The following is a 27,159-nucleotide window of genomic DNA, read 5'->3' as shown; positions in this document are numbered from 1 at the left end:
GGCCATTTAATGTAGTTATGCTTTCAATCGCCTTTTCTAGAGCACTTTGTCGTCTTATTGATGCAGTTTTAGTTAAATAGCATATTTATACAGCAGGAAAGCAGGCTAAGCGTGGTGAGGAAATATTAAGGACGTTTTGAAACGTAAAGAAGGTATCGATTCACACGTAACTCGTAAGTAGAAGTCGTCATTCCATCCTGGTCTGATCCGATGACCTACACAGACAGACCAGGATAGACATGGTCGATAAAACTTCACCGTGTTGTTGGTGTTGAGATTTGTTGTCACGTTATAGAAGGGGTGACCCAAGGTTGTAAATTCTGTTATATATTTGTGCAGTGGTTTTAGCGTTGTGTTTTTCGCTTTGGGATTCTTGCCGGTTGACATTGACAGATGAGGAAGTGCACGGAAAATGTAAACAACACCTAGATTCTGAACGTAATATTTTCCGTGTACGAAACAGGATAAGGAGTTCCCAGATATTACGTGTCCTCAACCTGGCTGATTATAGTGAAAACGTGAAAGTACATGACATGTATTTATATATCATAGATTTATTTCTGACGTTTTCAGTGATTCTTGGATTTGGCAAAAACGCTAAGTAATGCATTTAGTGTTTACGTACATTCATTTGTATGGCTTCGTAAACGTAAAGATTGAATACGTACACATGGAGAATGGGAAGGGTTTCTGTTGAAATTTGAAATGCAAATATACCGATAGAGACCTACAGCCAAGCTTACTTTATTTCACTTGCAAATGTTGTGACTGGTTAAGTAATATCGGCATGTTTATACATTGTTTGCATTGCAGATAAAATATATCATTATTAAACTTTGATCCTGCTGGTCGGGATTGAATTTTCAGTAATTCATAACCATGGCAACGGCTTCACCGAAACTCAGAGTGAAGAAAGGTCGTGTTACACCAACTCCACCAGTGGAAGATGACAGGTCAAGATCCCCTGGACTTACTGGTAAGTGATGATCAATGCACTGATTTGGATGCTGGATTGTTAAGTTTATTTCTGTGTACAAGCTAGGCCACTGGCCTTTTGGTACATGACTTATAAAACAATTTACAATTTTCAAGGTCAAAGGTGTCAGAGGAAAAAAATATAACAACAATAACAAGACTTATATGATGTCGAGAGTCCTATTTTTTTTCAAACTATTAAAAATGTACTTTGCAACTGCCATGATTACATTTATATTTTGTGTTTGCATTAAAAGTATGAAGTTTTGATATGTAGTATTTGAAATATAATGTTGAGGAATATAGCGTGATCTATAATCAGATGTAAAAATACAAATCATTACAAAATGAAATATTTGTCATCCACTAAATTATGTGAACAAAATTTACAAAGTCTTAGATCGTTTAGTGTTGTTAATGTTATGGAAAAAAGCACATGTTTTGGACAACTGTGGATGTATAACCAATTCACCAACACATACATGGGACAATGGAGTTGACTGTGTTCACCCACTGACCAGAAACTGGCAAATGTTATTGGTATCTCAAGGTTATATTATAAAAGATAACAGATAAATGAAATATGTGTTGAGTTTATTAGCTGCAGTGACTGTTATTAACTGTAATTAACTCATATAGCTGTTTTCAGCTCCTTTGTGTACTGATAAACAAAACAGCAAACCACAACAGATGAAAATATGACAAAAAAACACCCAAAAACATTTTGATTTAAAAAAAAAGATTAAAATTATCACAAAAAATCAAAGCTACAATTATTGCAGTTTGTGTTGAGTATAAATTTCACAGAAAATACACATATTATATTTATAGTAACACATTTATCATATTTTTCACAAAAAGTAAATATGAACTAAGGTTGAACGTTTATCATATTTGAATTAAAAGGACAGTAGATTAATCTTTTACTACCATCAAGTTAGATCAAGTCACATATTAAATAAAAGATATGGTTCCATTAATTAACATAAACCATGCAACATAGGGGTTCTCACTGAGCTAGTTGAATCAACTCTAGTCTAACCTCAGGGTTGCTGCTAAATGACTGGAACAACTGAAGGCTATGCTAATATTGGATGACTTTGGTATGTGATCTGTGTCAGGTACAAGAATTCAATGTGAATGGAGTCCTAAGTCCAGCTTACTATTATACTAAGTTTTACTACATTATGTCACCTCAGAGTGAAACACACATTTGTAGTCTGTGTGTTAACATAGTAGAGAGAGTTTTTCTCTTGTTGATCTTTATTTAACATGTAATATGAAAATGTAAAAGTTTGGAAAAAGAGTATAAAATGGAGATGTCATGACACTCCCCCAAATAACAACAACAACAACAACAACAACAACAACAACAACAACAACAACAACTATTGATAGATACTTTGAACAGTAACTTGTGCTGTTTAATTTGCCTCAACTCAGTTTTAGTGTTCATCATTATCATTGTTATTTTTCTTTATTTTTTTATTGTAAAGATAAAAGTAGTGAAGATGAAAAGAAATCTAAAGGAACATCTCAAGGTACAGGAAGTGTGATATCTGTCAAAGAAGCCAGTACCAGTGGAAGACAATCTAACATTCAGGTGAATATTGAGTATTGAGTTCCACTGTAGTGGTTTTGTTATGATGTTGAAACACCAGTTATATGATGGGCTGAGGGTGAGGGTGAAGGTGAGGGTGGGGGAAGTGTGTGTTTGTTGTGGCTCAAAAGATTGACTTCCATACCATATACTGAAATGTTAATTTTGAACACCTGAAAAATTCTTTGGGAAATAGTTTTTATTGTGGTCTTAAATTGGTCAGATAGGTTTTTATTATGGTCGTAAAATGTAGTTGACCTTTAACCTTTCCATTATGGATTAGCACTAAATATGAAAGGCCAGAAAATTGAAATATTAGTTTAAATATTTTCAATCAGAATAAGAAAGAATGTGCTTTAGGGAATTATTTGTTGAAAGTCGAAGTAACTTTTCTGTAAACTAACCAGATGTTATGATCTGTATTTTCAGAAGGTGTCTCCTGAGAAATTACTAGTGAAACAAGAAATGGAAAGGCCAGGGAGTGCTGGTAGTGGCAAAAAATTATTCAAACCCAATATAATTGAACCAACAGACCAAAAATTAAATTCAGAAAATGGAGTTCATCAAACTGCAACAGGTAAGATTTATTTATCACTTCAAAAAATGACCTTACAACATAACTCACATTACAGACAATCGCAGTGAGTTGAATACTAGGATACCATATGCAAGCCAAATTTTGAACAATTTGTGTTGGGGATGTTCTACATCTGCTGTGCTTGTGATATGAATCAAAACCTTCCAAATTTCCATAATTTCCAAATGAAAATTCATCTATGTTGGTAAACCATTGTATCAAATTTATCTTTCGTTCCAAATACAAAATTTGAAAATTGCTACCTGAAATTTTCAACTGCATACTTTAGTGTCAATATTGCCATTATTGTTTCATGGCCATTATTTGTCAAACTTGTTGCTACTTAAGTGAAGGTGGGTATAATTATTTCTTCAGTATTTTTCAACATTCATCTGCAAAATACTGATGACCTCTAAGGGTTAGTGACAATACTGCTTGTGTTACTCCTATTTTCTTTGGCTGAACAAAAAACATTACAGAATAATGTTATTTGAAAGGATCAGCCTACCAGTTCAACAAAACAGAGAAACCATTTTTGAAATTTCAGTTTGGGAATCAGTTTGGGATGCCTAGATCTGAGAAAGTATGTCATATTGACTTTCCCAGAAGGAATTTCAAGTAATAACCCCCCCCCCCACCCACTACACACACATGTACATTAGCCCCACACATCTCCAAGTTCTCATAAGTCATATTCTTTTCTCACATCATAATGAAGACATTAGTTTTTTAAATAAAAGAATGTACCAACTGATAGTGATTTTTTATTAAAAAGTTTGTCAAACTTTAGGTGTTTTAGTATAGGAAAGCTATTTAGAATATTCAAAATTAGTCAGAGTTCTTGTTGTGCTACAGAACTGAATATTCAGATTCTTTTTTGTTGTTGTATTTAAATAACATTTTTATTAGGCTTATTACAAATATACAACTCTTTTCATGAATGGAAATGTTTACATTTTGTATTCGGAAACTTTTCTTAATATCAATTTTAAAATCTGTCACCATTTCTTTATATGTGAATTTAATTCACTTTTTCTAACCACAATATGAAACTCTATACTCTCAATATTTTGTAAGTATTTTTTGTATGTCATCAAATCTGGTTTCAGTTTTCTAAACTTTGAAATATAATGCTTAGCAACAAGAATCATTCAGAATTCTTTGTAAACTCTGTTGTTTTCTCAGCCTGGTCTGCCAAGAATGGTGAAGGTGGTAGTCCAAGAAGTCGTCCAAGGTCTGCCAAGTCAGTTGGAAAACACTCCATCATGAGTGATACAACATTAGGAAGTCTATCAAGTCTTCATTCTATTATAACTGTAGAAGAGGCTAGACCAGAATCTCGGCTGGATGGAGTGGGAACAGATGCAGGTAAGGTTGTCAGTCACTGCAAGTGTAATGTAACCCTCAAAACCAAGGCAAAGTTGATAAATTTTAAAGTGGCCATATGGACGAGGAGTGGGTATTTATTTGAATTTTGAATTTATAAAACAATTTTATCATGGCTTCCTACTTGAAAAATAAATGTGAAACAACATTCAACGAGTCGATGTTTGTAACTCAAATTTCAAAAAGCTCAAAAATGTGTAATAAGTTTGTTATTGTACGTACAATACACTAAAACTGAGTATTAATATGTGTCCATTACCTGAAATCTAGATATGCTAATTAATGGCTCTGTGTATTTCTTCTTCTGTTTTCAGACACCAAGAGTTTAATGTCATTATCATCCAGATCACAATCACAATTACAAGCACCTGAATTGGAAGGAAATGCCAATGCTTATGTACCATATTCTTACGCGAGAGATTGCCTTGCAAGGGTAAATTCTTTTTGATTATTCTTAAAAACAGTCATTTTTCAAAAGAATATCTGTAATTTAATATGTTTGCTGTCGATGCCAGTACAGTATGCTAATTATGTCAAAAGTCTGTATAGACTGAGTCTGTATGGTACTGTACAGTATGCCATGATGGGACGCCCTCACACATTGGTCAACCCCTGTTACACACCAGGCCAGTGAGGAGGGAGTGACATTGATGTATCTTACAGTCTGTACAGACATAGACATTGAAATGTCTGCCCCGAGATCTATGGTTTTGATACTTTAATCGCCACTTCATTCCAATACATGGGTTTTGACAATTTTCGCTTTAACAATGTTTTGAAAGATATATTGAATGGGGAAAAAATAAGGTTTCCCGATACCTTAAACCAGGTAATACCTGTGTTTTTTATTTGAAGATCTCAATACTTATTTCATTCCTGCATTCACCATATGAATTCATAGCAATGTGTGAATGATTATTCAGGACTGTTTATGAGTTTTAGTCTCCTTCCCGCTATAATTTTCTAGCGTGTTTTTCTTCTTCTTTTCAACTAGGTGATGGATGACATGACAAGAATGAAAGTAAACCATGTTAAGATTGTTCATCAAATTGAGGATAATTACAAATTGATTGAAGATGAAACACAGGTAGGCTAAATTAGAGTACAACTTATCATTTCTGTCAGTGTTATAGTAAATATGGCAAGCAATCTATCAACATTCTATGTAAATATTTTTGTTTGTGCTTTTCTTGAATAGAACCACAATAGTTTAAGTTGTGTGACTCCACTTTTATGGCTATATTTTTCTACAAAGTTCAAGGGTCAATAATTTTGATGATAGATAATGTTAATAACCTTTGAAATAAAAAACTGAAATAGCTTGGCCTATAAAGTACAATTTTAGATAACACCTAGTAATTCTTCCAAGTCTTGACTCTTATTCGTTGTTTTCTTTGTCTTGTAGGGTCAATTTAATATGTTTGTTATAAGTTTGAGAGAGAATTATTCATCCAAAGTGAAAACCTTTAAACAAGTGATTGAGATACATCGGGTAGAATTTGACAGACATCAGAAGTACTGGGATGAGACACTTGCGGTAAGTAGTCAGATATTTACCACACTATTCAACCATTTCACTTCACAAACATGTAGTTCTTGATCACCAACGCTCCAAAACTTGATATAGCAAAAAATATGACTGACTTGTGATTTCTTTGTGCAGAGCCTGAGTACCAGAAACAGGCAGTTGCTGAAAGACAAGAAGAGGCTGCTTATTATCAATAAAGTAGAAATTGACAGATTGGAGAAAGAAAAGGTAGGATTGTGTTTTCAGCTATTATTTATTCATAGCAAAATACGTGAATGTATGGAAATGTTGTCAGAATGCATCGACTTCATCCAAGAATTTTTCTCAGCTGTCAAATATAATTGCTCAAAAATAAGTGAAAATGGCGTGAAATGATGCAAACGTAGCTCTCTGAACGTTTGTGGTAATCAGTGTTTATTAACAACCCATTTATGGGTTTTGCACAGCTTACCACATACGCCAAGTCATTTGACAACCCTGGACATAGTGTTCTGTTTTTTTTATTAAATTCTGATTATCAACACCCTTTACCACGGCTTGTCAAAACTGCCAGGGCCATAAAAAACCTGTAAAGAGAGTGTCTTGTTTTGGGTAATCACTGGTTATCAGCAACCTGTCCATAGTTTTTACCACGGTTTGCCATAGCAAGGAACTGTGGAGTCATGATAGGTGAATGGTTAGAGTGGCCGGCTTGGAATCTGCAGGTTGCAGGTTCGAGCCCCATCGCTGCCATTTGTTTTTGAGTGGCTAAAGTCCTTGGACAAGTTTTGAACCATGACTGCCTCAGTCAACCATCTGCATAATTGGTAACCTGGTAGGATAGAGGTTGCAATGTGAATGCTTTAATCCTGTGCACTTCTAAAGGCTGCAATGGATTGTATGCTCCCCAGGGAGTTGAGGAAGTATAAAGGGCCATTGTGCCGCTATAGATCTGTGCCAGGGGTAATAATAGGTAAAGTGCTTTGAGCACAGTCTATGAGAAAGCATTAGACTGCATGGCTGTTTTATTTTTAGCAGTCTGACTAACAAAATGTAAGTTTATTACAAAAGTTATAACGCACATTCAAGGAGTTCAATGTTTTCAGCATTGAGCTTTAAGAAGGATGATGAGATGACGATCCTCGACCAAGACAGATCATACCGCCACCTAGTGGTCAGCTGTAACTATGGAATTTGTCATTCTGTTGAGAATCGTTGACCAAGACAGATCGAAAGCTCAATGCTAAAAACTTTGAACTGCTTGTACGTTTTAACTTATTAAAATCATATGATCTACCAAGCTGATGAACATTTTTGGTCATTATGATTTATGTGACAATCTTGGACAAAATGTAAGTTATTTTTGAATTCTCAAAATTTCTTTCATCAAAAACTGGTTCAGTCTTTGTTTTTGGCAGATAGCCATGTACTAATTATGAAATTATTCATGTCTTTTCTTTTAAATAACAGGAACAAGTTCAGACAGACCTGACCCACAAAATTGATAATGAGCATCACAAATATGTCCTCGCTTCAAAAGATTTAGATAATGTCAAGAAACAACATGAAGAAGAAATAGACAATAAAAACAGAGAAAACAAGGTGAGAAACTGACAAGAGGAGTTGAATGCAAGTATAGAAATGGCACAATGAAGCAATGCTTTCATCTCTCTATGTGTAAAATAATATGACAGAACCTCATCATGTGTAAGTGTTAGTGTGGTGTACTCAGGGTGTTTGCATGCATGCTTGCAATCTTCACTGCAGCTGTACTTTCAAAAGTGTAATGAAAGTGCAGCAAAAAACACTGCAATCAAAAATAGAAATATCCCATAGGGCCCACACTGCACTCACATTACATGGGGTTCTATTAGTATTACATATAATTATCCAAAATATCAAATCTCCATAAAAATCAGTGTGTGATTATAGTACAAGGAACAACTCTGCATTCATTTGCATATCATTTGCATATCATTTGCATGCATATTTGCAATAATGTATTGCACTTCAGTGAAAATATCACCAGTCTGTGTGTGCGTGTGTGTGTGTGCGTGTACGTGTGCCAGTGCAAGGAATTACTGGTATATATATAACAATGTTTGTTATATATACTTTATTGCATAGTAGTATTGAATCCAATTATTTCCGTTAATGAAACAGATCGTCCAAGACCAACTAGAAAGTGAGAAAGAGGAAAATGAAAGGCTGAGAGCAATGCTGAAGTCTAAACCAGGAGGCGCTGCAGCAGTTGCAGCAGTAGCTGCAGCAGCAACAACAACAACAACGGTTGTGAAGTCACTGGAAGCAGAAGAACGCAAAAAATATGAATCAGAGATACAGAAGTCTGAAAAAGTAAGTGAAGACAGTGTTATTTGATTTGCAGTGTACTGTCTATAGAAGAATAAACAGAAGAATGAAGAGTTCCAGCTTAGTTGTAACTTATACATACATAAGTTATTGTTTGGTTTTAGCATGAGGCATAAGCCTCCTTGGTTTTAGGAATTAGCAAAAGTTAGAGCTGAAACCCTCTAAATACACTTTCAACTTGTAGTATACATATACATTGATAAGGGGTTTCAGTTCACTTAAAGCCCACACATAAATTGTTGTTTGGTTTTAGGAACTTGCTTTAATGAGAGCGAGAAATGAAACCATACAAGTGCACTTTCTGCTTGTAGCATACATGTACATATAAACTGTTGTTGGATCTTGTAATAATGAGATCTAAAAAAAAAAATGCTGCAAGCACACTTTTAAATTGTAGCTTACATATAAGTTGATCAGGAGTTTTCAGCTCAACTTGTAGCCTACACATAAATTGTTGTTTGGTTTTAGGAACTTACTTTAATGAGAGCTAGAAATGAAAACACACAAGTATTCAGCTAACATGTAAACTGTTCTTTCTTTTAGGAATTAGCAATAATGAGAGCTAAATACGAAGCCCTAAATGTACAGTTTCAACACGTAGCTGTAGCAGCAGCCCAGGACAAGGAGAAAACTCAAGAAACTTTAGTTGTTGTAGTCCATGAAAAAGATGACCTACAAGAAGAAAAAGCTAAAGTTGACAAAGAAATCAAACAATGGGAAGAAGATTTCAAGAAAAAGAAAGGAAGAGAACCAACGGTAAAGGAAAAAGAAAAGTAAGTGTATATTACAACCAGCAACAGGCAAACATTTACAAGTAGAAGTTGTTGCAAACACTTGGAAAGTAAATAATGAATTGGATTAATAACACTCAACATAAGCACTTTGCACAGCATGTTGAAACTACAGAGACTTGTATTTCATTTTGTAATGGCCTCTTTGCGTAATAATTCACCTTCACAAACAAATTTCAAGTTCCTCTGGCATTTCATATACAAAATGCCAGTGGAACTTGAAATTTGTTTGTGAGGTGAACTAGTATGCAAAGAGGCCATAATATTGTTCATATCAAACCATGAAATGTACAAGTCTCTACTTCCAAGATGTTGTGCCAAGTGTTGTTCATCCAATTCATTTATATACTTTCCCTGTTTGTAACTTGTTCCACTTGTAAATGCTTGCCTTGTTCATACAATGATTTGATTATTCTGAGTTTATGTCTCATGAAGTGTGTGTGTGTGTGTGTGTGTGTGTGTGTGTGTGTGTGTGTGTGTGTGTGTGTGTGTGTGTGTGTGTGTGTGTGTGTGTGCTTAAAATGTTCACAAAAACTGTGTACACATGATTTTCTCATCATTGCTATTACATGTAAGAAAAGAATAATGTCTTTCCTTTGAAGGAATATTTTGCGAGAAATTTTCAGAACTATTCATGCTTTACTAACAATTTATTGAAACTCTATAAAAACAGAAGTAAATCGGTAAAAGAATTAAACCACAAATCAGAAGAAATGGAGAAGAAAATCACCCAGCTAGATGTACAGATTGAAACACTGGAAACACTAAAAGAAGGAAAAGTACCAGAACCAGTAGAAGTCAAAGTACCTGAACCAGTTGTGAAAACAGTTGAGGTAAGAATCTGTCTCTTGAAAGTGGAAATAATTAGAAATGCTTGACACTTGCAATGGCATTTCACCTCATGCTATGCTAGGGGGTCAAAATAGAACAAGAAGATTTCACCCAATGCTGTGCTAGGGGGTCAAAATAGAACAAGAGGATCAACTTATTCTCAAAGTACACATATAGTAATGCATGTGTAGCTTGTGGAGCAAAATTTATGGTGTTAACCAAGAAATCAGTCATATTTTTATGACACACCTAAGTGGTTTCCTCTTCATATTGTGCATTTGTTTGCTAAAATTTTGTACTCTTTCCTTGTCATATTGTGTGTTTGTTTGCTAAAATTGTGTACTCTTTCCTCTTCATATTGTGTGTTTGTTTGCCAAAATTTTGTACTCTTTCCTTGTCATATTGTGTTTGTTTGCTAAAATTTTGTACTCTTTCCTCTTCATATTGTGTTTGTTTGCTAAAATTTTGTACTCTTTCCTTGTCATATTGTGTGTTTGTTTGCTAAAATTTTGTACTCTTTCCTCTTCATATTGTGTGTTTGTTTGCTAAACTTTGTATTCTTTCCTCCTTAGGTCACAGTTCCAGATCCAACCCTGGTTGCAGCGTTAGGAGTTGCAGAAAAACAATCTGCAGAGCACCAACAGAGAATATTAGAATTGGAAGAAATGTTGAAAGAAAAGGACAAAACTATTAAAGAGAAAGATAAAACTATTAAAGAGAAAGACAAAACTATCAAACACTTAGAAAAGGATAAAAAGAAACTGAGCAAGACAAAATCACAGCAACACCTTCCAGTTAAGAGCGTCAAAGAAGATAAAAACTTGAGAATTGTTCTGGAAGCTGTAATCAAGAATGTAAGGGACAAATTATCATTTTTCATGTTTTCCGGGGTACTTTACAGATGAAATATTATGGTCATGTGTGTGATATGTAAAATTACAACAGGAAGGGATAAATTAGAGAGACATTGTCATGTAGAACAGTGTCCATACATTGAAGGTGGTACAAATCAGGTTTATGCTAGGGAGTCTTACCCAATTCTTATCCCTAACCCTAACTCCCTAGCTTGGTTACAAATGTATATCTATTGTACATTTGGTCCACTCTTCTACATTCTGGCCAATTCCTTTACATACTTTACCAAAATTTGTTCTCATGATATAGAAATTTTGCCAAACAGAAATACACGATAGTTATTCAAATTTGTACAGTTCTGAAGAAATCTGCCCCTAAATATGACTCTTTGAATGGTATGTTCTTATGACAAATCCAATATGGCCCCTACTGAATGCTGCTGCGTTGACTTGAAATGCCCAACTGGAAGTGGTGAAGGGCAACTTTTTTTTATGGCAGTGCTGCATAGGAGCTGGCTGTTATTGGCTGTGATAATTAGATGTTATTCCCCAATATTTTTCTTTGTTCAGCCAAGGAAAATACGAGTGACCTAAGGGGGCTTTGTCACTATGAGTTGCTAGACGAGTAGTGACAACACCCTTAGGTCACTAGTGTTTTCCGGCTGAATGAAGAAAAATATTGCAGAATAACATAATTATACCATTGCCAGTAATATGAAAAAAAATCAGGGGAAAGAATGGAAATAATTTTGACTCGTATTTTGAACACAGCAGAACCAGTGACATACACACACATTGTTGTGGCATAGATTCACGTTGTCATGTTGTAGAATAACCAGAGTACAAAATGTGTATGTATATATTCCATATTTTTTGTTGAACCTGACTTGTGCATGGTATAATGAGTTTAAATAACTACTAAGTATCTTCCCCAAATATTCCAGGTCCATGGTATACATGGGGAGGTGAAAAAGGCAGCAGATAAAACGTCAGCTAGACTGAAAACAGAAACAGGACAGAAAAAAGAACTTGTTACTACTAGGGATCAGATCAAAGATGACATAGAAAAGTGGGTTGAAAAATATACAGAAGAAAATGGCAAAGAACCAAGTGAAGGTGATAGGTGAGTGTCATTATATCTATTTGATACTTTCAGCCATAACAGATTTACCCAGGACACAAAATGGCTGACTTTAGGTTTTGGTTCTGTTTCCGTAGATTTTTTTCCATACATTTACCCATATAGAAAGTATAACTGTTCTAGAAATATGAATAGTTTAGAAGTTGAATGTCAACAATATGTGATATTCATATAATACATCTCTGTTAACTTGTATGTTTCAGGGACACTGCTACCCAGAACCTGTATTCTAGATTTGAAGCTTACAATGCCAAGTGCCTGAACAATGAAACAGACATCGTTGCCCTGACAATGATGAAGACAGGAGAGATACCTGAAGAGTTTGGTACACTGTCTATGGCTACAGTTGTGGTAGCAGGTCAGTTTCTAATTGTTATATTAATCACTGGGGTGGTAGTTGGTGGGGTGGTGGGTCAGTTTATAATTCTTATGTAATCACGGGTGGGTGGGGCAGGGTGATGGGTGCAGGGTTGTCGGAGGTCAATTTCTAATTGTTATGTAATCACTGGGGGTGGGAGTTTCAGTCAATTTAGGGATGGTTGCAGCTGTTTGAATGTTTTCTTTATACATGCCTAATGTTCAATGCTTGTGATGAGGTACTGAAGTAGGTGTGAATCTTTCAAGGCTTACAAATATAATTTAGAATTTTGTAATAGTACAAGTTTTGAGTATGCCATGGTCCAGTTACTCACCTTGCAGTCATTTTTGAAAGAAGTATCACAAGAGGGCACTCCACATAAGGAAAAGTGAGGGCTAAGATCAGATGACAGTACATAAGGATGTCAGCAAAATGTGGCTTAAGCTTTAGGTCACTGGAAACAACTTTTGCCAACTTGAAACCAATTAGGCCATAGTACTCAACTTTTGGTCCAATTGCTGCTTGTGAACAGCACTCCTAGTGACCAAACTATACAATCTTTTGTTTTGTTTTTCTGATAACTTGACAATGGTGTGACCTACTTGCACTTTTTATAGGAGCTACTGCAACTGGTGCTAGTGCCGAAGAAATGCAAGAACTTGAAGACAGAATCAAACTTCTTGAAGAGGAAAATGAATCTCTCAATGATAAGAATTCTGAACTTGAAGACAAGACATCTGATTTGGAAGACAAAGTGGACGAATTGGAGGAAGAGTTGCAAAGATTACAAATTGAAGGTGTTGCTGGCACTGGTGAAGTTGCTGTTAGTGGTGGTGCTGGTTTAGCTGTTGGTGTTGCAGCTGGTGGTGGTGGTGCAGCTGCTCCTGCAGCTGCTTTAGCCCTTACTGCTGTAGCATTAGATGAAGATGTTGAGGTGAGATGTTACATAGTGTAAAATGAACCTGTGTATTGATATATACATTGAAAGCTATGTACCCTGGAGATTTAACTGGTGGTTTTAGATTTCTATGATACCAGCCTAGATCCTTCACTTGGTTGATTTCAGCTCTGTCCTGTTTCAACATCCAATAAGTTATTTGAATTATGAGTCTATATTTTATGAAGCATTAGCTGCAAATCCTTACTTGGTGGCACCATTACTGAATTAGAAAAGAAAAAGATTACAGGATGGACTTCGATGCATCTACAAGTGGGCTAAAGTGGACATATGGATGAGGATTGGGGTATTGATGTTGGATTTATAAAACAATTTTACCCAGGCTTTCTAATTGAAAAATCAATATGAAGCAACATTGACCAAGTCTGTGTTTGTAACTCATTACATTGCAAAAAGCTAAAAAAAATGAGTAAAAAGGTTTGTTATTGTACGTACAACAAACATTTTACACATTTATAAATCTTTTACAATTTATTGAGTTACAAACAAGGACTTGGCATATGTTGTTTCACATTGATTTTTCAAGTAGGAAGCCATGATAAAATTATCTTATAAATCAAATACATGTATCAAATAAATAGCCAATACTCATCCATATGACCACTTTAAGTTGTTGTTATGTGAAAGTGTAATGTAATTCTAGGTGTGAGTACAGATTGGTGGGGCAAATATGTGGTGAGTAAATACACAGTCTAAAATAAGAAAACACAGCCTAAATCAACCAATTGAAGAGTCTAAGCTACGATGTGACTTAAAAGTCAAAATATGTCATTGATATCTTCTTATTGTATCTTCAACCAACAGGAGTTAGGAGATCAGATGACGTCGTTACAGGCCCAGGTAGATGATGCAGAGGCTAGATTAAGAGATGAAAAACTTGAACACGGCAAGACAAAACAAGAACTTGAAGACTTGAAATTAGAGTTAGAACGGCTCAGTGGAGATGTCTCTGGTCAATCAGCTGAACTTGAAGCGAAATTGATGGCTAAGCAAAAACAATTGGAAGCTGAACTCAAAGCCAAAGATAAGGTGAGCACAAATTAAATATTTCAGAAATAACCATATACAATTGTGGATAAGCCATGCTCTAAAACCAGAATCAATTTCTTATAAAAATAAAGGTGTCCCTATTTTTTTCAGTTTCTCATTACCTGACCCAAATTTTCAAACAAATCAAAATAAAAAAATGAATATTTTTGCCCACTTATGATATCTTGTGGAACAGCGCCCTCTCTAGCAAGAATAAGCAAGTGTCTAGACTGTCGACATCATCTGCAGTCATGGTGGTGGCAATGACACTTGTTCACAAAACTAGCCCAACAAGATGAACTTAAAACTTTGTTTAAAGTTGTGCTGAGAACATGACAATTGTGTAGAGAAGCTGGGAAAGGACTTGTTACCAGGAATCCAATAAAAAGAAGATAGAGAGGAGAAAAAGGAGAGGCAGAGAAACATTAAGAAGATAATTTAAAAAAAATGTTTTTAAAATGACTGACCGACTGACCCATAGTAATGAGGGTCACCATAATAGTATAGCTATGATTTTGTCTATTAGGAGTTACTGATTTTTTTTCCTTCTCCAGGATTTGAGTGAAGCCAAACAAAAGATCGATGAACTTGAACAAGAAAAACTTAAGAAGTTGCCTCCAGACTCTGCTGCTGAAATAAGGAAGTTACAAGAAAAATTGGTGAGTCTTGTGTCAAATCTTGTACAGTGGGTATACAGCATGGGAGTCATTAGATGTAAAACATTGTCTGTTTTTAAAAAGAGAGAAGAATGTTGAAATGTAAACCTGCAGGTTTTCAAATCAGACACGTTTTAGTTATTCTCATAAAATAAATACTATTTTTGTAACTATACTGTATAAACACAAATGAAAAAGTGGATAGATGGGTCTCAACAAACTCGACTCTAAAGGTTACAGAAATTCTGAAATGTTGTATTAACGCAATACATTAAGACTTAATTATGCATACATTATAGTCTCTGGAAACCAGTTACAGATGAACTTTCCTGGTCAGATAAATATGAATGTTTATAATATTTCTATTTTTGGGGTGTACATTAACATGGTTTGTTTTGAATTCTAAGCAGTTCCCCCCCCCCCCCTCCCCCCAAGTGTACAGCTGATGTTGGTATGATATATTTACAGCCATCAAATAAACAATACATTAGGAAAGAGCTAAAGATGTCGCACAAAAAACAAGCAAATTTTTTGGGCCAAAGCAAGACCAGAAGTTGATACATAGTCTAACTCTCTTTGTTTCTATTTTTTACACAGAAAAAAGCGGAGGCTGAAAAGCAGGCTAGTGACAAAGCTGTGAGAGCAAAGACTGCAGAATTAGACGAAATAAAACCAAAAGTGACTAATTTAAGTCAGTCATTGGCCAAAGAAAGAGAAATCAACAGAGGTCACCAGGTACGATGTGTGTCTTTTACCTCAAGGTCAAATATTTGATCACACCCCCAGTATTCAGTTCATAATTCTTAAAATGTTAAATTTTCATTTTTAAAATGTTCAATTTTCATATTTTTAGTGGCTAGTTGAAAAAATGAAATAGATATGATATTAGCCTTAATACTAAGACTTGTTTATGACCAATTTGAACAAGAAGAAGTAGTTGCTTTTTCTCAACATTTTTTTTATTAATTCTACAAAACCTGTACACAGCTGTTAATTTTCTTTCATCACCACATTTCTAACATGTAATAATTTGATTGCCTTGTAGGATAAATTAAAACAAAAGATGGCAGATAAAGACAAGGAAATGAAAGAGATGGCCTGGCAGTTAGATAAAAAGGCTTCTGCAAGGGCTGATGAAGAGAAGAACAGATCTAAAGCATTAGAAAAGAAAGTCAAAGAGTTACAAGTTGCTGTTGCTGCTGGAGGTACAGCTGCTGCCAGAGGTGCCAAGGTAAAAAATAAAATTATTTATATATCCGTAAATATGTTCACCAGGTTGGTAATTAGTTCTTCTTCTTTTTTTATTGTATTTTTTTTCATTTTTTTGTAAATTTGAAAAAAAAAATTGTAAATTTTTTTTATTTAAAAAAAGAATTGTGCCTTGAATTACTCCCAGCAAATAGCCGGGGATCTAGATAAAGGCCGGTAGCCAGCAAAACCAACCGCCTTCTCAGCAGTGTTTTGCCGGCTACTTTTTTAAAAATTTGTTTAAAGATTCTTTGTTTCCACCACTGATGGGCAGTTTTCATGGGTCTCATTCACAGATGTTACCATCTGCTTTGCTCACTTAACTGACTAGTTTTGAAATTAGTGACATCCCTGATTGTGGCATGTTAAATATACTTTCAAAGGGATATATTGAAATTGATATAGTTTGAAAGGATCGATGGTCATCGTAATACAATAGATAGTAAACAACAGAATCAGCCATCTTTGTGAAATTTTGAGTCAAGCATTCTCATTTCTAGTTTGTAATTCTGTTGTAATTTATAACACAGTCTGGTGCTGCTGATGATGTTAAAGTGAAGAAATTACAGGAACAAGTGACAGCGATGAAAAAACAGATACGGGAAGATCAGGATAAGATAAAACAGTTTGAAAAAGATGCCAAGGAGGCTAGAGTGGCTGCCTCACAAGATGTAAGTACAATGACTGTGGAATGAAGTTGTCAGAAAATTATTGAATTTTAACCAAACTTTGTGTTTTCACCAAGGAACATAATATCAGTAATGTGCACTTGATGGAAAATATTTGACACCAAGGTAGTTATACCTCTCAAAGGGTTCTGAACCATAATTTGGAAGGGAAAGGAAATCAGTTGCGGTAAACATTTTGTGTTGTTAATGAAAGTGGCCACAAGGAGACTTAACTTTGAAGTGATGTTGAACAGTGTGAATACCTACACTCAAAAAAAGATAAGGAAAACCTTAGCCAATTTATAGAAATATTCAAAAAAACTGTTAAAGTGCCAGGATTTTACTCCAGAAAAGGATCCAGGATAAAATATTGTAAAAAAAATTTAGCCTTCAGACTCAAGATTGATGTTATTTCAATATGTGTTTCCGTGGACCTCGTCACCAACTTTGATCATCTGATGGCACCTTTTTACCAATGACTTCTTGTCACTTTCAGAAAAGTGCAAAGAAAGCAGATAAACAACTTAAAGAGTTGGAGAAAAAACTGGAAATAGAGAAAAAGAAGTTTGAAAGGGAGCAGAAACGAGCTAATGAGTTAGATGAAGAACTAACTGCACTGAAGAAAGTAAGTAATCTAATAAGAACCTAATGAAAGAAAATTAAGAAATTTGATGTTAGTCCGCAATATTTTTCTTTGTTCAGCCAAGGAAAATACGAGTGACTTAAGGGGCCTTTGTCTCTACTCGTCAACCAACTCGTAGTGACAACCCTTAGGTCACGAGTATTTTCTGGCTGAATGAAGAAAAGTATTGGAGAGTAACATAATTATACCAGCACCAGTAATATCAAAGAAAAATCAGGGAAAGTAATAACAATTTTGGGTGTTTTGACTTGTCATGCACGTTGTCGTGACGTACAACGACCAGACTGTATATTCCATATTTTTTGTTGAACCTGGCTTGTGCATGGTATAATAGAACATAAGGATATACATGTTTAAATGTTGTCTTTTATTAACTTTGCAAGAAAAATTATTTTTAGGTGTCACATAGAGAATTTGATAGAATTTGATATGATTTAAACTGCACTTTGGGGTCATGATGGTTGAATGGTTAGAGTGGATGTCTTGGAATCTGCAAGTTGCCAGTCAAAGCCTCACTACTGCCATTCGTTTCTGAATCCTTAAATTATTTAGACAAGATTTGAACTACGATATCAACCCAGCCGCATAATTGGAAACCTGGTAGGATAGAGGGTGCAATGTGAATGCTTTAATCCTATGTATTTTTAGAGGCTGCAATGGATTGTATGTTCCCCAGGGAGTTGAACTATAAAGGGCTGAAGTAATTGATGTGCTATTATAGGTTCATGCCCAGGGGTAATAACTGTGAATTGAATGTGATTTGAGCATTGTGTGGGAAGCACTATATAAAAACTAAAATTATTTTTAAATGCCATATCCTCTTGTAACTCTGTTCATGTTTCCATCAATGCTAATGTGTGCAAAATTTGATTTGAAAAAAAACCCCAGGAGTTATCTGTAGCCCAAGAACAGACCAAAAAACTAGATGGTGAGTTGGCAGCACTGGGTGTTGCTGCTAAAGAAGGTATAGCTGCAGCTGAGAAAGTGACATCACTGGAAGCTGAGGTCAAGAAACTGAATTCTGAAAACAAATCACTGACAGACAATTGGAACAGTGAAAGAGTAAGTCTCTTGTGTATAATGTACATGCATGTACATATGTACTGATCTTAAATTTCAATCTGAGTACTTATGGATAGATTGATTTAATACAGCTGCAGAAAGTAAGCTGTGCAGAAACAAAAGTCAGAACAGATACATTTGTTGCTTGTGTCTCTCTTTTGCAAAGGGTGATTCATGTACATTGTAATACAGTTGTTAAGAATAGATTTATTGCATGTGTCTGCATGGTATAGTTCATACAACTGCTGACATCAGACCGTGGACAAATGGAACCTGTAACAAACAAGGAAAGTAAATAAGTTCTTTACTTGCCCTGTTTGTAACAGGTTCTGTTCATCCACAATCTGATGTCAGCAGTTGTATGTAGTGTACAATCATGATATAATGCATGTTTTTGTTTTGTCTGTTAAAATTGAAAGAGATGTGCATGTGCTGTCTTTCATGCAGTACCTGTTTGATAAACCACCCTCTGCAAGAGACACTGGCACAAGCAACAAATTGTATCCATGCTGTCTGTGTTTCTGCACAGTTTACTGTCTTCTGCTGTTAGGCAGACATTTTCTTTTACATTTTTAAAGTTTTTTACTCCATTTTGAGTTTGAAGTGTACCATTAAGATAGTAATGTTTGCACGTAACACATAAATAAATTATATCATGCATTGTTCAACTTTTCCATTGTGTACTAGGTATTAAGAAAGAAATACTACAATATGGTTGAAGATATGAAGGGTAAAATCCGTGTATATTGCCGTTCAAGACCATTGAGTAAAGACGAATTAGGCAGAGTAAGTTATGCTTTTCTTGCCTTTGTGAAAGTTTGTTATATTATTTTGACACGATCAGTGCATGGTGATAATGTGTTGTCATGTTATCAGTGATGAATATACCATGATATCCATGATCACTGCATTTGTTCTGGTTACTATGGACTTGTTGTTTCTATAGTAACTTTTCAGTGATCAAGTCTCCTGATGAGTATACCCTAACCATGATCACTGCATTTGTTCTGGTTACTATGGACTTGTTGTTTCTATAGTAACTTTTCAGTGATCAAGTCTCCTGATGAGTATACCCTAACCATGATCACTGCATTTGTTCTGGTTACTATGGACTTGTTGTTGTTTCTAGGGTAACTTTTCAGTGATCAAGTCTCCTGATGAGTATACCCTAACCATGATCACTGCATTTGTTCTGGTTACTATGGACTTGTTGTTGTTTCTAGGGTAACTTTTCAGTGATCAAGTCTCCTGATGAGTATACCCTAACCATGATCACTGCATTTGTTCTGGTTACTATGGACTTGTTGTTGTTTCTAGGGTAACTTTTCAGTGATCAAGTCTCCTGATGAGTATACCCTAATCATGATCACTGCATTTGTTTCTGGTTACTGTGGACTTTGTTGTTGTTTCTAGGGTAACTTTTCAGTGATCAAGTCTCCTGATGAGTATACCATAACCATGATCACTGCCTATGTTTCTGGTTACTATGGTATTTTTTTCTGTTTCTAGGGTAACTTTTCGGTGATCAAGTCTCCTGATGAGTATACCATATCGGTGACAAGCAGTCGTGGTACGAAGGAATTTCAGTATGATCAAATTTTCACTTCAGAATCAACTCAAGAAAAGGTGTTTGAAGATAGCAATGTAAGTGGTACCCTGAAACAAATACAGAATGTCTCAATCCTTCTCTCAGTCTCATAGTAAAATTTAGAACTCAGAATTTCAAGAAAAGGTGTGTGCTTGCTTTTCAAGGATTAATTATTGACCAAGACTTAAAAATGGATACTGCAAATTAACACAGAACAAGTTGCAAGACCTGGCTGGCAACCATATCGCTAGAGGGCGCTGTTCATAAAAATATCAATCTTATCTCTAGAGGATGCTGTTTACAGTCAGTCAACCAGATCTCCAGGGAGTGTTGTTCGTGTGTCTCTATCATGAGTAATGGCCATGTTTAGCAAAATTTGTTTATAATTTTGTATTTCTTGTTATTGACAGAATCTGATTCAGTCAGCCGTTGATGGGTACAATGTATGTATATTTGCCTATGGACAAACTGGATCTGGTAAGACATTTACCATGATTGGAGACAGCAGCCAACAGTTCCCAGGTATCGCACCAAGGGCATTCAAACAAATATTTGATCTTGTGGAGGAAAACAAGTAAGTCTAGTTCAGAATCAGAATCAGAATTACTTTATTCATCCCACCAGGGGAAATTAAAACGACAGTTCTTGCAGGTAAAACAAAAATAGTTATTTTTGTAAAGCTTTGAACTGTACATATATGAATTATTGTTACTCACAGTCAGAATATCATTGGTGATATTCCCTAATTTTATATTTAAAGGGGAATCACCAATCCAGGAAATAGGGCCATTTTCATAAAACATGTGTTCTGGAAAATCATTTCATGATTTTACATGGCCTACAATTAGTTGTGATTTCAGAGAAACATCAAATTGATCTTGTGCATTTATAGGGTATCTTTGCTATGGGCTATTGCATCATGGGAGATAGTAGAAATACATTATTCAATGGTTGAACATTGTTGTCAGATGTTCAGTGGTTGAACAATATATGAAAAAAATGTACAAATTCTCAATTTTAGTGACCAGCAAATTGACCCACGAGTTGGCCAGCAATATGAAAGTACTGTTTTATCAGCAAAATTTATACAAATTATTTTATGAGCTAGAAATGGTGAAAATACTGAAATTCAAATTACGAGAGGCAACATTGTGTGGCTCAATCTGTCTGTTTGTTTGTTTTTTTCAGGAAGAAGTATTCTTTTACGGTATCCAGTTACATGTTAGAGTTGTACAATGACAAACTGATAGACCTGTATAACACAACTACAGCTGATGTGAGTAATATACCAGGGGTAGTGATTTGTTATGATTTGAAGACAATGATGGTACAATTTGTGTGTACATTTGTAACGGGCTAGTGCAACTGTGGTGAAAAACAAACTCACCTGTGGTCAAAATCTTAACCTAGAATCTAAGCATTCTGACTTCAATGCTTTCCTTCTGCTTCAGCAATGATTTGCCTCAAAGTTAGCAAAACCTGATATTTACATTTTTGCGCTAGTTCTTTTTACAACAACAATGTACACACAACTTTGTTCTTACACTATAATTAACTAAACTGTTTGAAAGTACAATCAAATTTTCAAACTTATCATACATGTCAGAGTGAGGTTTCGAGAGACTAACATACGACTCTGGTAATCCAGCCTTCGGTTTACTAAGATAGACACAAACTAAATCTATTGTTCTTCAATGTGGTAGACTACACAAGTAGGTGATAGTAGTTCTTCTGTTGTGTGATTCTAATCACCCAGTAATCAAGATAGTGTAACCATTGGAAGTCCTAAAACAGTACACTGCAAGTTAATAGAACTCTGTCAATAAAACTCTGTGATGTCACCCTACTGAGATTATAATCAAACCAATGTCTATTCAATAGCTTATCACTGTTGTATCAACATGTTACAACAATTGTTATAGTTTGTGTCTATCTTAGAAAACCGAAGGCTAAATTACCAGAGTAACATTTTCAGCACATTTATATTTACCTAGATGTCCTGCAGTGGAGAATCGATGACATTGAATCTGACAAATAGTTTATGAATGTTGTTAAGTAAACAGGTGAACAATGTTTTTTTTTTCAATTTTGACAGGCTAAACTTGACATTAAGAAGGACAAGAAAGGAATGGTTGTTGTGCAAGGTGCTGTTGTACAATCCGCAAACAATTCCAAGGAGTTATTTGGATTGTTTGAAGAAGGCTCTAGGAATAGACACGTTGCTTCCACAAGTAAGTTAACTTTATACTATTTATCAAATAGCGATAGTATTTGCTTTACATAGGTTTTAACAAACTAGCTGTTCAACATTTTTAGCATTGAGCTTTTGATCTGTCTTGCTTGTACCCTATAACCAATGTAAATCATTTGATTTTACCAAGCTGATGAACATTTTTGGTGAGCGATAATAATATTTATTAAACATGGTATTTAGTTTCTAATCACAATCCAAAGTTCAATTTGTAAATTTTCCCGTGAAGTACATTATCGGATCCATATATGACCAATTTCAAATTTATTTTTTCGATGCTAAAGATTATGTTTAACCCCGGATTTAATCAGACTGTGTCTGCAAAAAGGAGAAATTTGTATGCAATGTGACAGCAACTTTGCTATTTGCAGATCAAAGGTCAAAGTTCAACTTAAGTCAACCAATAAGGTTGAAGATGACATCTGTAAGGAACCAATGGTGAAGCTCATTACATAGATGAAGTCCTAAGCTAGTAAATCAAATAATTATGTAGAATCTGACAAGATGGCATTGTGTCAGTTTGGGGAAATTGTTTGGTGAATTTTTCTATTAGGCATATAAAAAAATAGTTTCATTTCAGTTACCCCGACCCCACCTAGTTTTTCACTGCCAACCGTAAACTTTTTTTTACATGTTCAAGAAAAAAATAACAAAATTGCAAAAATTGTGAAATCTTGCGAGAAATAGTGGATGCATAAACTGACACTATGAAACTGTTCTTCCAATCTGTAATGGCTGTACATCTGATGAGAAGAAACCAATAACACAGAGACCATATGGAAAACAAAGGAAAACAACTATCTGAACTAGACACTTGCACATGGGAAAAAAACAAAACAACAAAAAACAACAAAAAACCAAAAAAAACCTGCCTACCCCATCTATTCTAAGATTGAGCGTAATCAAAACCACACATTTTTTTAGGCCTAATTTTTTTTTTCAATTTTCTTTTTCAGAGATGAATGCTGAGAGTTCAAGGTCTCATCTTATCATTGGTATAGTCATTGAGAGTACTAATCTTACAACTGGTACTGTCACTAAAGGCAAGCTAAGCTTAGTAGATTTAGCTGGAAGTGAACGTGCTTCAAAGACTGGTGCATCAGCTGAACAATTGAAGGTAAAGCATTTGTACTTTCTGACATCATTGACATTTTTTATATACTCTATTATAAATATATGAACAGTGTCACATCCGCATTTGCCTCTTATTATAATTCAATGGGTGACAGTGCCCTCTCACATTCATGTAATGATTTGCCAAACCCATATCCAGCCTCAACTGTCTATCAAGAAAGAATTCAGATTGTTTAAGAGTTTGAAATTAATGTTCAATTGAATGTGGACTTTGATCACAGTCAGGATAAAAATCTTAGGAAATATATGAAAAAACTTATTAGAGTTTTCACACTGGTTTATTTGCTTGTTATTTGACAGGAAGCCCAGTCTATCAACAAATCTCTGAGTGCCCTTGGAGATGTGATATCAGCACTGTCCAGTGACCAGTCATTCATCCCATACCGTAATAACAAACTGACGTTACTTATGCAAGATTCACTAGGTGGTAACGCCAAGACACTTATGTTTGTTAACATTTCACCTGCTGATTACAATGCTGATGAAACTGTCATATCACTCACGTAAGTACACCGTCATCAGTTTACGTCAGGAAAGTTGTAGAAAATATGATATATATCGTATAATTTCAGTCACTTGTGCTTAGAAAATTGCATTATTTCATGAAAATGATCAGGATTACAAATAGTTATTCAGTTTTGCTCACTTGTCTGGGAAAATTGCTCTCTAGCAAATATGATAAATGCATTATAAATTTAGTCTTTCTTTAATACTTGTGATTGGAAAGGTCATGTTTTCAAAATTGTGATCTAAAATAAAATATATTATTGAGTTTCTCTCAGCTGAGCAAACTGCCAAATATATAGCAAATTTGAATAATTAACTGTGTATCTTTAAATTCTTTATTTATTACCATATATTGTTGACATAACAGACTTTAATCAAGAACACAAACTTGTACTTGATTTATCCAAATGGGATAACTCTGTCTGTGTCTGAGCTTTGAGTAGTTTTATTAAAATGTTTATTTCCATGTACAGGTATGCATCGAGAGTCAAACTGATCACCAATGATGCCTCAAAGAATGCAGACAATAAAGAAATTGCAAGATTAAAGGATGTAAGTTATGTTTAACAACATCTGTACACTGTGCAAGCATGCGTGCGTGTGTGTGTGTGTGTGTGTATGCGTGTATGCGTGTGTGTGTGTGTAATTCGTGTCTAATTCATATGGTTCAATTTGTCAATGTTGCGTCAACCTTTTCATCTTTTCATGCTCAGTGCTATGTGAACATCTAATGTCCAATAATGCAGGAATTTGATATGTAGACATATTATTTGTTAATGTACAAAAATTCTATATGATATCTTGGTAGTGCTTCATAGAGCGTATCATTTCCATCTTGTACAATAATTTCATTCCAAATCTTGCTCTTTCAGAGCATTTCCCTATCATCAGTTGTGAGTGACAAGCACAGCAAAGCCAATTTGAAATTTGTGTTTTCAGTTTTACATTTATGAATTTTTTGTACATTTCAGGTAATTGCCAAACTAAAGAAAGGAGAATCAGTGGAAGAGGAGGAATAGAGAGAAATATACAGAGAGAGTATTTTATATGAAATCATATATAGTAATACAAGTATAGACTGAAATGTTTGACCTTTAACCTTTCAACTTTGATCCTAAGTATTCTTCATTGCCAACAATCCTGAATGTAAAAGAATAAATACATTCAAAAAGGCAATAGTCTAGAGAAATTGGATATGTATCAAAACAAAAGAAAACATTCTTTTGACAATGAGGGCGCTTTCTTAGGCGGTTATAAAGTGTGCTAGGTTTTCTATTAAACTGCTATGTGTAATATTGTCACAGTGCAATCCCTCACAGTTCTGTATGCAATCATGTTTGAAATAAAAAAAAAGTATTTTAGAGAATAATATTCTGATATTTTGAAATAAGATGGTAGCTTTATTTACAAAAAGTGTGATGGTCTGTAACTTTGGCTTCTGTTTCTAAGGTGGCAGTTAGTGTATAAAATGTATATACATAAAACATAGATCTACATTGTAAAATATAATATTAGTTTACACAACATAATATAGGAGGTTGTCTGCACAAAAAGGCATGGTACTCACAACCTTGCCAATGGTATGCAAACATTATGCCATCAAGTTGCATCATTTTAGTCCAATCACATCTCTGAATATATTGTGAGAGCTCGTCACACGCTAAACATAATTCAACACAATTCAGGGAAAATTTTGGATTGCCTTCCAAGAAATGTTTTGACTCTGTGAGCAGAAATTTTCTCTCATAACATTTTAAGTTTGTTGGGATATTGGATATTTGAAATGAAACAAAAGTAGACATAAAAAACAGCAAAGTTACAGACTGTGTTCTTTTAACCTGAATAGTTCACCATGTTATAGAATACACACTACTCCAGGTTTTGTTTTGATTCTGTGTATGTCAATTTCAGTTTATGCAATTTGATGTTGATTTCTCTTTATTGAAAATTTCATTCAATTGTGAAATGTAACATTACTTAAATTTTCTTCCGTCCGAACTCCACCAGTCCATTTGATTTCATTCTCTCTATATTTGTCATGATAGATATTTATTTTGTGTTCAATAATTTATGTCTTTTACAGGTATAAAAGAATAACTGAATTGACCCAAACTCTTTGTAATTATTTTATTTGTAATTTTTATGTTCAAAAGTCCTGCAGTTTCCAGCGTTGCCACAAGCCGTCCACAGCTCTAGAATTTGTTGTGTACTAAATAAATGTAAATATTACATCAAGCATTTGAGATAGATATATGAACTTTGGCAAAAATTGAACAAAATCATAAAGGCTGTGTCAATCTCATTTTGTACATTTTCTTCCACAGAAACTGGGCTTCAATGAATATTTTTCATTCATTTGTATATTACTTGCAAAGGGTCTTCCTAACACAATGCGGCTTGAATTCTGTCTTAATTAATGTCTTCAAATCCATTGTACATTTCATATATTTTAAAATTACATTGCGAGAATTTTACAGCATGTGTATTTCACCATGCTTTCCTTATCCATTTTAATGTGTTTACATTTTTTGTAGAAATATGTGATTTTTGGACAAAATTATTTTATGTAATGTTCAGTTTTAATAGTAGTATATATATTGTATATTAATTGTTATATTTTGTATTTCATCAAGGGTTATCATCAAGTACAGGTTAATTTGATTGTAAACCTCAGAAGAAGAAATTTATGATAGGTTCCTAGTTTCTACGTCCAACTTAGAGTCTGTTTTGTATTGTGTATTTTACAAAATGTGTTATTATGCAAGAAAAAAGTGAAACATGCCATTCTGTCAGTGTACTAGTACAGCTATAGGGATATACCAAAGTAAAGGGTGATTCTAGGATTTTGTCTGAAATCGAAATTGGTTAACCAAGCTTCTTTTGTAGCGACCAGCCACATGTATATACTCTCCAAGTCCTGTGTGTTCTGTGTTTGTGCACGCACACACACACACACACACACACACACACACACACACACACACACACACACACACACACACACACACACACACACACACACACA

The 27,159-nt window shown here is 34.7% G+C and overlaps 1 protein-coding gene across 3 annotated transcripts; it reads left to right on the top strand.

Annotated features, from left to right (window-relative positions):
- On the top strand, positions 1–27,053 carry LOC144443263 (uncharacterized). Of its 3 annotated transcripts, none has more exons than XM_078132695.1 (33): positions 1–152; positions 814–976; positions 2,472–2,578; positions 3,005–3,152; positions 4,338–4,520; positions 4,853–4,971; positions 5,533–5,625; positions 5,944–6,075; positions 6,202–6,294; positions 7,516–7,647; positions 8,209–8,400; positions 8,959–9,188; positions 9,880–10,039; positions 10,610–10,891; positions 11,836–12,014; positions 12,236–12,390; positions 13,008–13,324; positions 14,153–14,377; positions 14,932–15,036; positions 15,631–15,768; positions 16,079–16,264; positions 16,812–16,952; positions 17,446–17,574; positions 18,481–18,654; positions 19,342–19,440; positions 20,164–20,298; positions 20,653–20,816; positions 21,431–21,518; positions 22,338–22,473; positions 23,450–23,610; positions 23,928–24,130; positions 24,608–24,686; positions 25,106–27,053. In XM_078132695.1, exons 2-33 carry the CDS (start codon positions 880–882, stop codon positions 25,151–25,153), a joined length of 4,830 nt encoding a protein of 1,609 aa, XP_077988821.1. In that variant the 5' UTR covers positions 1–152; positions 814–879; the 3' UTR covers positions 25,154–27,053. The 3 variants fall into 3 exon arrangements, with proteins under 3 accessions (XP_077988821.1, XP_077988822.1, XP_077988820.1); XM_078132696.1 differs by having other exon boundaries at positions 1–173; positions 3,008–3,152; XM_078132694.1 differs by having other exon boundaries at positions 1–173.
- The last annotated feature ends 106 nt before the right edge of the window (positions 27,054–27,159 follow it).

This window comes from Glandiceps talaboti, chromosome 12, assembly GCF_964340395.1.
Source record: "Glandiceps talaboti chromosome 12, keGlaTala1.1, whole genome shotgun sequence".
Lineage (NCBI taxonomy): Eukaryota > Metazoa > Hemichordata > Enteropneusta > Spengelidae > Glandiceps > Glandiceps talaboti.
This window is presented reverse-complemented; position numbering and strand designations above follow the sequence as displayed.